This window comes from Eleutherodactylus coqui, chromosome 11, assembly GCF_035609145.1.
Source record: "Eleutherodactylus coqui strain aEleCoq1 chromosome 11, aEleCoq1.hap1, whole genome shotgun sequence".
Lineage (NCBI taxonomy): Eukaryota > Metazoa > Chordata > Amphibia > Anura > Eleutherodactylidae > Eleutherodactylus > Eleutherodactylus coqui.
The window spans coordinates 132,336,580-132,352,811 of record NC_089847.1 but is presented as its reverse complement, the minus strand read 5'-3'; the positions used below and the strand labels follow the sequence as shown (position 1 = coordinate 132,352,811).

Here is a 16,232-nt window from a genome sequence, read left to right as displayed (position 1 = left end):
TAATTTTGGCCCGCGGTGTAGATAACTGCCTTAATCAAGGACGTGTTTAGGGCAGACTAAGTCTGACAGCGAAGGTCATCAGTGTGAAACCCACCTACGATTATCATGGGCTACATAGTCAACAAATGTTACATTTCATCTATCATTGTATCATGTAGGAAAAAACTGGAAACCATCAACAAGCAGGAGCAATGCTGGAGACGGATCTTGTTATTCTTAGGGACTTATCACAGAGGATGGAATAACTGACACAACGCACCACGAGACGCAGTAAATCCCACACCAATATCCGCAGGCTACCAACAGACTGAGCCTCCCTGCAATTCTGCATCAAAATGCACTTACACTTGGCCGGATCCAGATTATTGGCTGCGTCTGTCCCGTGAGAAAGGAACTTTGTCTTCATTGAGGGCTCTTACCCACTGAACCCGGTCCAATTGAAACCAAAGGGACGATATGGCAGCTTTTTTGTATCGCAGCGAGGCTTGAGTGAAGACGTCACAAATAAGAGTCAAACCATTCAAAACGATGGGTTTCATAATCAGGAGTCTTCACTCACTCTCACATCGCTAGTAAAGCTATCGCCAGTGGTAAGAGCCCTGAGAATTAAAGATCACTCTTTCTAATGACGAGAAAGGTAAAGGGGGCGGTAAAGGCCCCCGTCCCCATGCTCTAATATAGGGGCATCAAACGCATATTCACTGTGCCGCATCAGCAGTATGGTTGCCTTTAAAGACCATTTATAGGGGCTCATTCACATGGGTTCGTTTGCGCTCTATTACTGTATACCTTTTTCACGTGTGTGAAAATAATCGCAGCATGTCCTATTCCGGTCTGTATTATGGACCAAAATTGCCCATTAGAGTGAATAGGATTGAGTAAAAAAGCAATGAAGATACACGATACGGGCATATTCACTGCATATTTATGCACGAAGGGCAAACACACCTGGCCGTAGGGGCAACTACATAGCTGTGCCGGAACGCAGGAGACTGAAAAAAGAGGCAGGAAGATAGCAGCAGCACAGTCTTGCCCGCACGATTTATTCACTGAACGCTCATATGTTTTTGCCCAGAGGCGGGAGAAATCTATGGGACTTTTTTTTGCTTTTTTTCCCCCATATGTGAAAAATGTAGTGGATATGCAGATTTTCAGTTTGTGAAAACAATGTGTACTTCATGGACCGAAACGGCTTCCGCCGGTGTGAAGGAGCTCAAAATCTAACTACTCCCCATCATGGCTATGGAGATCTCTGCTCTATGATGGGGTTTCCCCCTTCCACCTCTTTAGCACAGAGCTTCCTACCTTCGAGGGTGACTAAGGTGTTCAGTAGGCATATTTGGAATTTTAGCCGCACTTCAGTAGCGGTGAGCGATTCCAGCAACCTGATTGGTTGTTGCATACACCCCCCCCTTTGAAGATGTGCACGAGTGGGCGGCCCGTTAAGCAGCAGCAGGGCCGTAGGAGGGTCGGCAACTAACCCAAACCCCGAACCCAAACCCCGAACCCAAACCCCGAACCCAAACCCCGAACCCAAACCCACCACTGGTCTCGTGAAGTAGCACTCGTGCACATCTACAAAGGGGGGTGTGTACCCAACAATCAATCAGGTCGCTGGAATCGCTCACTGCTACTGAAGTGCGGCTAAAATACCAAATATGCGTTCGGTAGGGCTGTCCGAGCTGAGCCACCGCCTGTGAGCTGCTGACCAGAGCGGTGGAGGTGCATCGGAGCGCAGAATCCAAGATGTAGAAATGGATCTACTTATCAAAGGTAACAACTAAAACTAATGTCAGTCTGCGGCACCTACAGCCAGCAAAACAAGATTGTGCTTTCGAAGAAGCTTAGAGATGAAAAAAAAAAACATTTTAGAACTTCCTTTATAAATAGTCAAAAAGGAAAGCTCAGGTTCCTTTTCCCAAGACGCTAGAATACAAAGACTTAGATGGACCTCAAGAATGTGTCAGACAAACCTTTTCACAGTCTCAGCAGATTTCTGCTCTGCGAGTTCCTTCTCCAATTCCCGCTCTTTGGCCTCTTTCTGTCCAATAGGACAATCCTCCGGTACGGTGAACAAGGACAAGGCATCTTTACTGTCCTCTTCTCGAAGAACTTTGGCGAAAACCTTCTCAGCAAGAAGTCGTACTTGTTCATCCACCTCCGAAATATTCAGGCGAGGGAAGTGCCGCGGCATCTCTCCTAAAGAGTGAAATAACATCAATGTGACCCGAGATCAAATATATATTATATGAAATCACATTTGTACTACCAGTAAGAAACTGAAAGAGTATAGCTGCTATAATACCGCCCCCTATGTCCAAGAGTATAGCTGCTATAATACCGCCCCCTATGTACAAGAGTATAGCTGCTATACTACCGCCCCCTATGTACAAGAGTATAGCTGCTATACTACCGCCCCCTATGTACAAGAGTATAGCTGCTATAATACCGCCCCTATGTACAAGAGTATAGCTGCTATAATACCACCCCCTATGTACAAGAGTATAGCTGCTATAATACCGCCCCCTATGTACAAGAGTATAGCTGCTATAATACCGCCCCTATGTACAAGAGTATAGCTGCTATAATACCACCCCCTATGTACAAGAGTATAGCTGCTATAATACCACCCCCTATGTACAAGAGTATAGCTGCTATAATACCGCCCCCTATGTCCAAGAGTATAGCTGCTATAATACCGCCCCCTATGTCCAAGAGTATAGCTGCTATAATACCGCCCCCTATGTCCAAGAGTATAGCTGCTATAATACCGCCCCCTATGTCCAAGAGTATAGCTGCTATAATACCGCCCCCTATGTCCAAGAGTATAGCTGCTATAATACCGCCCCCTATGTCCAAGAGTATAGCTGCTATAATACCGCCCCCTATGTACAAGAGTATAACTGCTATAATACCGCCCCCTGTGTACAAGATTATAACTGCTATAATACCGCCCCCTGTATACAAGAGTATAACTGCTTTAATACCGCCCCCTGTGTACAAGAGTATAACTGCTATAATACCGCCCCGTGTACAAGAGTATAACTGCTATAATACCGCCCCGTGTACAAGAGTATAACTGCTATAATACCGCCCCCTGTGTACAAGAGTATAACTGCTATAATACCGCCCCCTATGTACAAGAATATAACTGCTATAATACTGCCTCTATGTCCAAGAATATAACTACTATAATACTGCCTCTATGTCCACGAATATAACTACTATAATACTGCCTCCTATGTACAAGAATATGACTACTATAATACTGCCCCCGATGTACAAGAATATAACTACTATAATACTGCCTCCTATGTACAAGAATATAACTACTATAATACTGCCCCCTATGTACAAGAATATAACTACTATAATACTGCTCCTATGTACAAGTATATAACTACTATAATACTGCCCCTATGTCCAAGAATATAACTACTATAATACTGCCTCTATGTCCAAGAATATAACTACTATAATACTGCCCCCCTACGTACAAGAATATAACTACTATAATACTGCCCCCCTATGTACAAGAATATAACTACTATGTACAAGAATATAACTACTATAATACAGCCCCCTATGTACAAGAATATAGCTACTATAATACTGCCTCCTATGTACAAGAATATAACTGCTATAATACTGCCCCCTATGTACAAGAATATAACTACTATAATACTGCCCCCTATGTACAAGAATATAACTACTATAATACTGCCCCCTATGGACAAGAATATAGCTACTATAATACTGCCCCCTATGGACAAGAATATAACTACTATAATACTGCCCCCTATGGACAAGAATATAGCTACTATAATACTGCCCCCTATGGACAAGAATATAACTACTATAATACTGCCCCCTATGTACAAGAATATAACTGCTATAATACTGCCCCCTATGTACAAGAATATAACTGCTATAATACTGCCCCCTATGTACAAGAATATAACTGCTATAATACTGCCCCCTATGTACAAGAATATAACTACTATAATACTGCTCCTATGTACAAGAATATAACTACTATAATACTGCCCACTATGTACAAGAATATAACTACTATAATACTGCCCCCTATGTACAAGAATATAATTACTATAATACTGCCCCCTATATACAAGAATATAACTACTATAATACTGCTCCTATGTACCAGAATATAACTACTATAATACTGCCCCTATGTACAAGAATATAACTACTATAATACTGCCCCCTATGTACAAGAATATAACTACTATAATACTGCCCCCTATGTACAAGAATATAACTACTATAACACTGCCTCCTATATACAAGAATATAACTACTATAATACTGCCCCCCTATGTACAAGAATATAACTACTATAATACTGCCCCCTATGTACAAGAATATAACTATTATAATACTGCCCCCTATGTACAAGAATATAACTACTGTAATACTGCCTCCTATGTACAAGAATATAACTACTATAATACTGCCTCCTATGTACAAGAATATAACTACTATAATACTGCCCCCTATGTACAAGAATATAACTACTATAATACTGCCCCCTATGTACAAGACTATAACTACTATAATACTGTCCCCTATGTACAAGAATATAACTACTATAATACTGCCCCCTATGGACAAGAATATAGCTACTATAATACTGCTCCTATGTACAAGAATATAACTGCTATAATACTGCCCCCTATGTACAAGAATATAACTATTATAATACTGCCCCCTATGTACAAGAATATAACTACTGTAATACTGCCTCCTATGTACAAGAATATAACTACTATAATACTGCCTCCTATGTACAAGAATATAACTACTATAATACTGCCCCCTATGTACAAGAATATAACTACTATAATACTGCCCCCTATGTACAAGACTATAACTACTATAATACTGTCCCCTATGTACAAGAATATAACTACTATAATACTGCCCCCTATGGACAAGAATATAGCTACTATAATACTGCCCGCTATGTACAAGAATATATTTACTATAATACTGCCCTCTATGTACAAGGATATAACTACTATAATACTGCCCTCTATGTACAAGAATATATTTACTATAATACTGCTACCTATGTACAAGAATATAACTACTATAATACTGCCCCCTATGTACAAGAATATAACTACTATAATACTGCCCCTATGTACAAGAATAGAACTACTATAATACTGCCCCCTATGGACAAGAATATAACTACTATAATACTGCCTCCTCTGTACAAGAATATAACCACTATAATAATGCCCCCATCCCTGACATTAAATACCTTTGTGTAATGGTATAAATAATGTCCTGTTCCTGTAGAATTGCACATTCATGATAGAGATACAATATCTACTATATCACATTCGCTGACTCATCCTGGAATCCTTACTTATGAAGCGCATCCATGTAATATATGGAAATCTGATATGTACATGTATGCAAATAGAAAGCTGATACAACATGTAATTGATCCTGTATAATCGGAGTGTAACCTGTATTCTGCTGCTCCTATCAGGATGTTGCATCAGGTCATGTTTATTTAGTGTCATCAATAATTTGCATTATTTCTCTTGTAGCTCTTTAAAGGGCCGGGAGCGGCATGAGGCGACTTTCATTTTAATGGATCCTTAAAATACATTCCTGGCTGATATTATCACATAACGTCAACTTGTGAAAGTGTGATAAGGCTGCGGTATTAGGACTTCTGCATCCAGGGACCAGGAGAGACAGCATCCTCTGCACCCAGTGTGTAGATACACTGTTTACTCGAAAATAAGCCCTACCCTGATTTTTGGCTATTTTCAGGGAGGCTTAAAATATAAACCCTAGCTAGACTACATAAAAAAAATGAATACATTACCTAGCAGGCACGGCCTGGGTCCCTCCCGCTGGACTCGGAAGTTGCACAGCTCCGCTGTGCGTCCTGCACTTCTTGGGCCACCAAGAGAACATCACTTCCTGGTCGTGGGGTTCATAAATCCCGCCTCTAGGAAGCGATGGTTCTGATTGGTTCAGTGAGCACTGCTCTCTGACTCAATCATAGCATGCTCTATTCTTTTGTGGATTCCATGCGGACGGCTTCCATTGAAGTCAATCAAAGCCGTCCGACTCATGCGTCCTTATGTAATAAACATTGCGGAAAATCAGGAACTGAAAAAAAAAAAAAGAATCAGTACTGCGCATGTCTGACAGCGAGCGTTCGTGTGCAGCAGGCCCTAAAGATATCAGTTGGTTTTGTGCAGATAACGGGTCACATCGAAGGGGGAAATAAATGTGAAATGATTCATCTTTGCCAGATTTTTTAATATGACAAAAACTTGATATTTCTACAGAGATGTGTAGACTTTATATCCACTGCAGATAGAGAAACCTAAAATGGGCCAAAAAGTGAAATAAATGGCACTGGGGAACCTCGGTGGTAAAGGAAACTTGGAGAAAGAGACACTGCATCTCTTGGAGTAATTGGTGAGCAGTTAAACACTGACTGACCCCTTTATTGAAGCCCCCAGTCCTCTCAAAATTGGCGCTTCCCTGGATGGTAATGCTCCTCGTGACCCCGGAGTGCAGCATAAAATCACGTGACAAGTTTCCCGTGGATCAGTTTCAGTGTGAATCCACGTTAGATGGGAAAATCCAGCGATCGGAGCGACTTCCAACGAGGTCCGGTCATCAGTGCTAGACTAGCCAGGGTCAGGATTCCACTGCAAACCAGGGTTTTCTCATGTAACAGTGTGGAGGGTATACCGAGAATGGCGTGAACAAGTAAAACCATCCAGCAAAATTCATCCCTGATAGGGGTCAGAGGAGGATGTCAGGCTTTGCCCAGTCAGGAGCAGCAGAGTACAATGCTGCAGGGCTAAGGCGTTGAACGCACACCCCGCCGCTCTTGGCATGGATGGCTATATCAGGAGACGACTGGTTCCAGCACCATTGTGTCTAAAAAAAAAACAAAGACGAGACTCCAGGGGGCAAAAGAGCGCAAAACTTGTATCACTGAGCAGCGGAAAAACATCCCCTGGTCAGATGGAGCAAGATTTCTGTTGCCCCGTGCCAATGGGAGGTCAGAATTTGGTGCAAGCAGCATGAATCGCTGACCCCTTCCTGTGGAGTAATGGTGCGGGGAAGGCTTTCTTGGCGCATCGCTGGATCTTCTGATATATATGCATGACTGCTACGATGAAGTGGATTCAATGTGCTACTTCATGGGGGTCTCCAATAAATTGGCCATTCACTGTACTACGTAAAAAGTAAACAATGGCAACTTGGCTTTTGCAAATTCATGAACTCCATGGATTTTTAGCACCGCCCATCCAGACGGCGCAGCGCCGTCTCCATGAGCGACTCATTAACATCAAAAGGATGCCTCAGCAATGATCAGCACTCACCCAGTTCACTGGGAGCTGGTGACATCACCAAGGTGTTCCATTTAAACAAGTGACCACACCTCTCATAAATAATGGTCACACCCTTAAAAATGTCTGCCTCCAGTGTACACAGTCAGCACTCTCCATGGGTCGGCTGTGCTTGTGAAATAGATACCGATGTGCTGAAATCTAAATGTGCAGTATAATTAGTGTAGGAGATACCGTGACACCCAAGCCCGATTGTAATTGCGGAGGAGGATGGGGGGGGGGGGGGGGGGGGTTGGGGGTATGGGACCAAATCCCAACGTCTTGGATAAAAGTTCTGACATCTCCTCCGTTCTCCTCTTCTGTTGGTGTCAGGTGACCGCAGTTTGAATGTGGCTGCGAATACTTGTAAGTAAACATTTAGTCATGTGACAACGACCATCGACCCACCCCTTAAAAAATATTGGCTGCCACTTTGGAATTCACACCATATAACTACTTCATTAGAACGTGATAAACGACATCTAATACTCAGATCCACAGTGGGCGACGTTGGCAGTGACCCAGGCACTCTGTCACCCAAGCAGCTGCCCATATTAATTACGAAACCACAGAATATTACTACACGCCATGACTTGCTGTTTACAACAGATCTGAAGGGGAAGAGTTACCAAACGGGAACACAACTTACCCAGGAAACTATTCAAGTGTCAAAATATCAGTTTCCGGAAGCAAATGAGGAAGCAGAAACATTTTTTGAGCTGCTATTAGTATCAAATACTCATGAAGGCTAAACAGTCAGATACAGGAGTCAATATCAACATGTATAACACCCACATGGGGGGGGGGGCAATGTTTTTGGGGGGTGGGCGGGGTTATACAAAGTCATAAAATGATATACACACACATTCTAGTATATAGTGTACTTACCTACTGCTCCAGGGACCGCCATGGGTACTTCAAACAGGCCACTTATCACAGATGATTATGTCCAGGGCAGACTTACGTCACTTGATATTACACTTCACCCAATGATCCCAGCAACTAAATTCAGAATGCCTTCAGGCAAGCCAAAGATTTGGGAGTACGCTCAGTTCTAAAAAGAGTATATTTTATTGTATGGTTGGTGAGCCCAAAGCTTTGGAACCCAAACCCCTATACAATATATTAGCAAAGTCCTATTGGACCTTTCGATTCTACAGTAGGTGAGCCCAGTCCTATAAGACCTCCAGTTTTACAGTCATGTGGAAACTAGCCTTGTATACTATAGGCGAGCTTGGAATTGTGAGGTCTAAGTTGTCCTCCACAGTGGGTGAATCCAGTCCAAAGTATGTGAAGCTGGCTATATGGTGCTTAAATCTTTTTCCACAGTGGATCAACTCAATCCTGGGGCCTAAGTCCTGGTCCCCAGTAGATGAGCTCAGTTCTGAGGGGTGTAAATTCTAGTCCACAGTAGGCAAACTCAGTCCTGAGGGACCTAAGTCCTGGTCCACAGCATGTGAGGTCAGTCCTGGTCCACGGAGTCCTTGAAATGCTTGTCTGATGCTCTCCTTCCTCTTTCTCCTCTTGATGTGAGCTCAGCTCTTATCGCTGTGATGTTTTGATCAGAGTCGACTCTAGATGATGGGTCAGGCTGTGAAATATGAAGACTAAGAATAAGACACCGAGGAGGAGGTCTGACTGTGATGACAGACAAACATCTTCCACATCTCAGAAGGGAAGTATTTTTAGAGTAGATTATTTGCTCTCTTCGTGCTCCTCCAGTAACTCTCCTGTACGGTGTTCTTATAAGTCACCGCTACACGTCACCGGGAAAGTAGAGACACCTGTTTAACATAAGTGTCACATTGTAGCACATGTCACAACATAGCTACATTGTCCAGATAACTCTTGTCTGACTCAGGCATCTTGTGCGGGATGTAGAGGAAGCATAGAGCAGACCACAAAATACATGGAGGATACAGAATTCGTGATGTGACAGAAACTAAAATATCCTATAAATGTGGAATACTGGTTGTGGCCAAAAAGGAACAAGCTGACACAAAATTGAGCACAAAGTAAATATTTTTGTAAAAATGTAATTTCAGTGTGAAATTCTAGTTTGTTTTTTTTGTATAGTCTAGTCCTTGTCCCTTTTTCTTTTTGTTGTGACCCTTGATTGCCGCGTTTGGTAATGTGGGGTTGTGGGGGGGACCTGCAGACATCACAAATACATCTACAATACACCCCAGGGGTGCCCCCAGCCTTTATGCTGCCTGAGGCAAAATGTTTAAATGGAGCTTCCCCCTCCGCAAAAAAAACCCTAAAAAAACACTTTTCCAGAAATTGAAAATGCCAATACCAAGTGACTGAGTAATAGTGCCTCCATAGCAGCTACAATAGTAACAGTGACCCCCTTAATAGCACCAGTAGTAATAGTGCCCCCAGTAGTGGCCTCAATATTAAGTGCCCCAGTAGGAATAGTGACCCCCATTGTAGTCCCAATAGTAATAGTGCCCCGTTAGTGGCCACAGTAGTAATAGCACCCTGTTAGTGGTCCCTGTATTTATAGTGACTCCCCTAGTAGCCTCAGTAGTAATAGTGACTCCCGTAGTGGCCGCAGTAGAAATGGTGTCCCCACTAGTACCCCTAGTAGTGGTCCCAGTATTAATAGGGACTCCCATAGTTACCCCAGTAATAATAGTGACCTCAATAATGGCCCCAGTAGTAACAGCAGCAGATTAGTGGCCCCAGTAGCATATGTCACCCCCATAATGTCCCCAGTAGTAATAGTGTCCCTGCCAGCTCCAGCCGGGCTGCTAAGTATGTGACCCCTGACCTCTTCCCAATAATATGATCAGCAAAAAATTAATAATGACCGGCTGACAACTCTAGCGTTGCCATTCTGAGGTCCTGCAGACTGTGCCAAAGTTGGCAGTCTCAGGTCACCGCATGACAGGGGTGCCCCTGAATACACCCATCTTATGCTACAATTTAGGATTTCTGGGTGTTTTGTAAACATGAGATGGATGTTATTATTGTTACTACGTATTTGGTTTGTAGTCACAAAACATTCTGTGAAGTCAACAGTTAGGCTGTCTGTCCACGGGCGTCGCAGTATCCCGTAATGGGGATCCGCCACAGGATACCGCCGCCCAGAAGCCGCAGCCGGATCTCCGCTGTCTGCCTATCTGACAGATGGGCTGACCGTGGAGAATCGCGGTAAATTCGCAATCATTCTCCGCTCGTGGACGGTAAGGGGGGGGGGGGGGGGGGGGGGGGGGAGTGCTCACCATAGCAACGCTGTGGAGAGCTTTTACGGTGTTCCCCACGGCCGGAATATCGCCGCAGGGAACGCAATTCAAACCCGGACAGGCTGGAAGTTGTGTCGCAGATCCAGCACAAGATATTGGAAGAAATGGAGCTGCGTGCAGCGCTTTTTCTTCCTGTAAAAAGCCAAGTGGCTGAGTGGAAACGGAATGGCAATGGGGTCCGTCGCTGACCCGTTCAGCCAGGGGATTCCCCTTTCCTGCTCCCCGGAGTTGGGAAACAGAATCTTACCGCAGATGTGAAGCAGCTGTTCTACGTTTTTGCAAACACACAGACTTCTGTTTATCGGAAGGTTCGTTGGAAACCCAAGTAGGCGAAGAATTGGACTATCACTCTCAGCATTCAGCCTTAAAGTCTGCCAGGAAGAGCAGACAGAGGGAAGGGAAAGACAGAAAAAAAGGCTCCATGAAAGAACATGGCTGATCATAGTAGACAGAGAGCTACTTCATGTGCCAGAGACTGAAGGCTGGAAAAGTGTGAAGCAGAAGATCAGCTTAGAAAAGAAAGAGACTGCATACAGAGACTGCACAGGAAAAAGACTGCAGCTATCAAACGTACATGAGGGAGAAACTGTCCCAGAGCAAGAGAATGCACCTAGCTAGTGTACAGGAGCAAGACACTGCCCACAGTGACTGCGCAGGAAAGAGACCGCGCGCACAGAGACTGTACACGAGGGAGAGACCGCGCGCACAGAGACTGTACACGAGGGAGAGACCGCACACACACAGACTGTACACGAGGGAGAGACCGCGCACACAGAGACTGTACACGAGGGAGAGACCGCGCACACAGAGACTGTACACGAGGGAGAGACCGCGCACACAGAGACTGTACACGAGGGAGAGACCGCGCACACACAGACTGTACACGAGGGAGAGACGGCGCACACACAGACTGTACACGAGGGAGAGACCGCGCACACAGAGACTGTACACGAGGGAGAGACGGCGCACACACAGACTGTACACGAGGGAGAGACGGCGCACACAGAGACTGTACACGAGGGAGAGACGGCGCACACAGAGACTGTACACGAGGGAGAGACGGCGCACACAGACTGTACACGAGGGAGAGACGGCGCACACAGAGACTGTACACGAGGGAGAGACGGCGCACACAGAGACTGTACACGAGGGAGAGACGGCGCACACAGAGACTGTACACGAGGGAGAGACGGCGCACACAGAGACTGTACACGAGGGAGAGACGGCGCGCACAGAGACTGTACACGAGGGAGAGACGGCGCGCACACACAGAGACTGTACACGAGGGAGAGACGGCGCGCACACACAGAGACTGTACACGAGGGAGAGACGGCGCACACACAGAGACTGTACACGAGGGAGAGACGGCGCACACACAGACTGTACACGAGGGAGAGACGGCGCACACAGAGACTGTACACGAGGGAGAGACCGCGCACACACAGAGACTGTACACGAGGGAGAGACGGCGCACACACAGACTGTACACGAGGGAGAGACGGCGCACACACAGACTGTACACGAGGGAGAGACGGCGCACACACAGACTGTACACGAGGGAGAGACGGCGCACACACAGACTGTACACGAGGGAGAGACCGCGCACACAGAGACTGTACACGAGGGAGAGACGGCGCACACACAGAGACTGTACACGAGGGAGAGACGGCGCACACACAGAGACTGTACACGAGGGAGAGACCGCGCACACACAGAGACTGTACACGAGGGAGAGACCGCGCACACACAGACTGTACACGAGGGAGAGACCGCGCACACACAGACTGTACACGAGGGAGAGACGGCGCACACACAGACTGTACACGAGGGAGAGACCACGCACACACAGACTGTACACGAGGGAGAGACGGCGCGCACACACAGACTGTACACGAGGGAGAGACCGCGCACACACAGACTGTACATGAGGGAGAGACTGCGCACAGAGAACAGGAATAAAAGACTGCACAATAGGTGTCAGAAACTATCAAGCAGAGGCTTTATTGGGGGGGGGGGGGGAGCTATACGTAGATCTTACCGTGGGTTCTTCGTGGACGGCTGCTCTGTTCCCTCCGCTGGTTATAGACCGGACACCTCCAACAATATTATTTTTCTCGTAGATGAGCAGAGGTCGGCGTGTCAGTCCCACTCAGACCGTACTAGTAAGCGCACCCCCAAGAGGTCCTGGCCCATTGACGTTCCTGACTGAAAATGACCAACCTGTTCAATCAGTTTCTCAGCAGACATTTGCTGGGTTCACCTGATTATCCTCTGTCTAATGTCAGTGGTCAGCTGCAGCTTCCATCGTACGGCCGAGGAGACTTTATTGCTGAGCGGGTACATTATAGATCTGTCCTTCCAAGATTGTAAAACTCATCATACCCTTAACTTCTCCAGACCAGAGGTACAGAATGTAGGTATATACCAGAGAGGTGTACTATATAGTGTATATACCTGCGACGTGCAGAATGTAGATATATACCAGAGAGGAATAGTATGTAGTGTGTATACCAGAGAGGTGTAGAATGTAGTGTGTATACCAGTATAGGTGCAGGTGTATACGTTGCATACCAGAGAGGTGTAGTATATAGTGTATATACCTGCGACGTGCAGAATGTACATATATACCAGAGAGGAATAGTATGTAGTGTGTATACCAGAGAGGTGTAGAATGTAGTGTGTATACCAGTATAGGTGCAGGTGTATACGGTGCATACCAGAGAGGTGTAGTATATAGTGTATATACCAGTATAGGTGCAGGTGTATACGGTGCATACCAGAGAGGTGTAGTATATAGTGTATATACCAGTATAGGTGCAGTGTATACGTTGCATACCAGAGAGGTGTACTATATAGTGTATATACCAGTGACATGCAGAATGTACATTGCATGCCAGTGACGTGCAGAATGTAGATATATACATTGCATACCAGAGAGGTGCAGTATTTAGTGTATATACTAGACAGGTGTAGAATGTAGTGTGTATACCAGTATAGGTGCAGTGCATACATTGCATACCAGCGAGGTGTAGTATATAGTGTATATACCAGTATAGGTGCAGTGTATACGTTGCATACCAGAGAGGTGTAGTATATAGTGTATATACCAGTGGCGTGCAGAATGTACATTGCATGCCAGAGAGGTGCAGTATTTAGTGTATATACCACAGAAGTGCAGTGTATATGCAGAAGACACAGGAGCTTCATACAACGCACGATCAGGGGGTGTGCACAAAAAGGTATATACCAGTGAGTCAGTATATACAGGCTAGGCTGCACGGCTCGCTGTATACTGGATATGGTATAGAGAATGACATTATTAAAGTGACGGCTACACCAGTTTTACCAGTTTGCTCCAACCCCAAGTACAATGACTGTGTAAGGGTGAACCTCTGACTTTCCTAAACAATCGTCCAGACCCTCATATGGTGCGATGCTCTGAAGTACTGATCCATCTGTCTCTTAAAGGGGAAGCGGCACTGCTACCATCAGAGCCCTGGCACTGTACACACCCTTCTACATACAAATAGCAGCTCAAGCTGGCACCTCAGAGGTCACATATAGAAACATATCACGCCGGCCGACTTACCTGAGGTCCTGCACGGACTCCTCTCCACCAGTGGCCCTTGGTGCAGTAGATGGACAGCAGAGGCTTCTGTTCTGGCTCTGAGCTCAGTTACCTGCAGAGACTTCTGTGTGATTGCCCAAGGAAACTTCTTGCAGGGCTCAGATTTCAGTCCCCCTGCTGGAAAATAAATTTATTGTCATTGGTGTTCTCCGCCAGAAAACTCCCTGCATGAGTTCTTGGAATGGAGTCAAATGAGAGCTAAACAAGGAGCAAAAGTGGAGGACAAGGGGACAGAGGGGCAGGTGAATAGGAGGACAAGGGGACACAGGGGACAGAGGGGCAGGTAAATAGGAGGACAAGGGGACACAGGGGAAAGAGGGGCAGGTGAATAGAAGGACAAGGGGACACAGGGGACAGAGGGGCAGGTGAATAGGAGGACCAGGGGACACAGGGGACAGAGGGGCAGGTGAATAGGAGGACCAGGGGACACAGGGGACAGAGGGGCAGGTGAATAGGAGGACCAGGGGACACAGGGGACAGAGGGGCAGGTGAATAGGAGGACCAGGGGACACAGGGGACAGAGGGGCAGGTGAATAGGAGGACAAGGGGACACAGGGGACAGAGGGGCAGGTAAATAGGAGGACAAGGGGACACAGGGGACAGAGGGGCAGGTAAATAGGAGGACAAGGGGACAGAGGGGCAGGTGAATAGGAGGACAAGGGGACACAGGGGACAGAGGGGCAGGTGAATAGGAGGACAAGGGGACACAGGGGACAGAGGGGCAGGTGAATAGGAGGACAAGGGGACACAGGGGACAGAGGGGCAGGTGAATAGGAGGGCAGGGAAAAAGTGAATAGGAGGACAGGGAAAAGAGGGCAAAAAAGGACAGAGGAAAGGTGAATAGGACAGGGAAAAGAGGGCAAAAAAGGACAGAGGAAAGGTGAATAGGACAGGGGAAAGAAGGACAGAAAGACAGAGGAAAGGTGTATATAAAGACGGGAAAGATGAGAGGGGGCAGAAGAACAGGGGAGGGATAGTACAGAGGAAAGGTGAATAGGAGGACAGGGGAATAGGACGACAGAAAGACAGGGGAAAGGTGAATAGAAGGGCGGGGGGAAAGTGAATAGGAGGACAGGGGGATAGAAGGGTTGGGGAAAGGTGAATAGGGGGACAGGGGAAAGGTGAATAGGGGGACAGGGGAAAGGTGAATAGGGGGACAGGGGAAAGGTGAATAGGGGGACAGGGGAAAGGTGAATAGGGGGACAGGGGAAAGGTGAATAGGGGGACAGGGGAAAGGTGAATAGGGGGACAGGGGAAAGGTGAATAGGGGGACAGGGGAAAGGTGAATAGGGGGACAGGGGAAAGGTGAATAGGGGGACAGGGGAAAGGTGAATAGGAGGACAGGGGAAAGGTGAATAGGAGGACAGGGGAAAGGTGAATAGGAGGACAGGGGAAAGGTGAATAGGAGGACAGGGGAAAGTTGAGGACAGGGGAAAGTTGAGGACAGGGGAAAGTTGAGGACAGGGGAAAGTTGAGGACAGGGGAAAGTTGAGGACAGGGGAAAGTTGAGGACAGAAGGACAGGGGAAAGTTGAGGACAGAAGGACAGGGGAAAGGTTGATAAGAGGACAAAAGGAAAAGAAGGGCAGGGGGCAGAAGGACAGAAGGATAGGCACAGAGTCGAGGGAAGTGAATAGGAGGACAGGGGGACAGAAGGGCAGAAGAACAAGGAAAAACAACAAAAAAAAGAGACAGAGATGTAAAAAGGAGGGTAGGGGGACAAGGGAGAAAAAGGACAGGAAGACGGGAAAAAGCAGCTAGTGAGACAGACAGGAGGAAAGGGGGAAAAAGGATGACAGAAGGACAGTGAGAGGGGAGGACAGGGACAGAAGGGCAGGGGAAAGGGAATGCAGGAGGCCAGAAGGACAGAAAGGTGGAAAAAAGGCAGGAGAACAGAAGGATGGAGGACAAGAGGAAAGAACAAGAGAAAAGGAGGACCGATGACAACGGAGCA

At 46.3% G+C, this 16,232-nt stretch overlaps 1 protein-coding gene across 2 annotated transcripts in view; it reads right to left on the bottom strand.

Moving 5' to 3' along the window:
* The window catches only part of AMPD3 (adenosine monophosphate deaminase 3), a 41,100-nt gene extending 26,704 nt beyond the window's left edge, over positions 1 to 14,396 (bottom strand). Inside the window, exons 1-3 of one of the 2 annotated variants that reach the window (XM_066583542.1) lie at positions 14,241 to 14,390; positions 8,289 to 8,991; positions 1,974 to 2,199 (exon numbers count right to left, since the gene is read on the bottom strand). In XM_066583542.1, coding sequence (XP_066439639.1) covers positions 1,974 to 2,199; positions 8,289 to 8,310 — 248 coding nt within the window. In that variant the 5' untranslated portion in view covers positions 8,311 to 8,991; positions 14,241 to 14,390. Of the gene's footprint in view, positions 1 to 1,973; positions 2,200 to 8,288; positions 8,992 to 14,240 lie in introns of both variants that reach the window. The other variant, XM_066583541.1, reaches the window with a different exon arrangement.
* Positions 14,397 to 16,232: the final 1,836 nt, after the last annotated feature.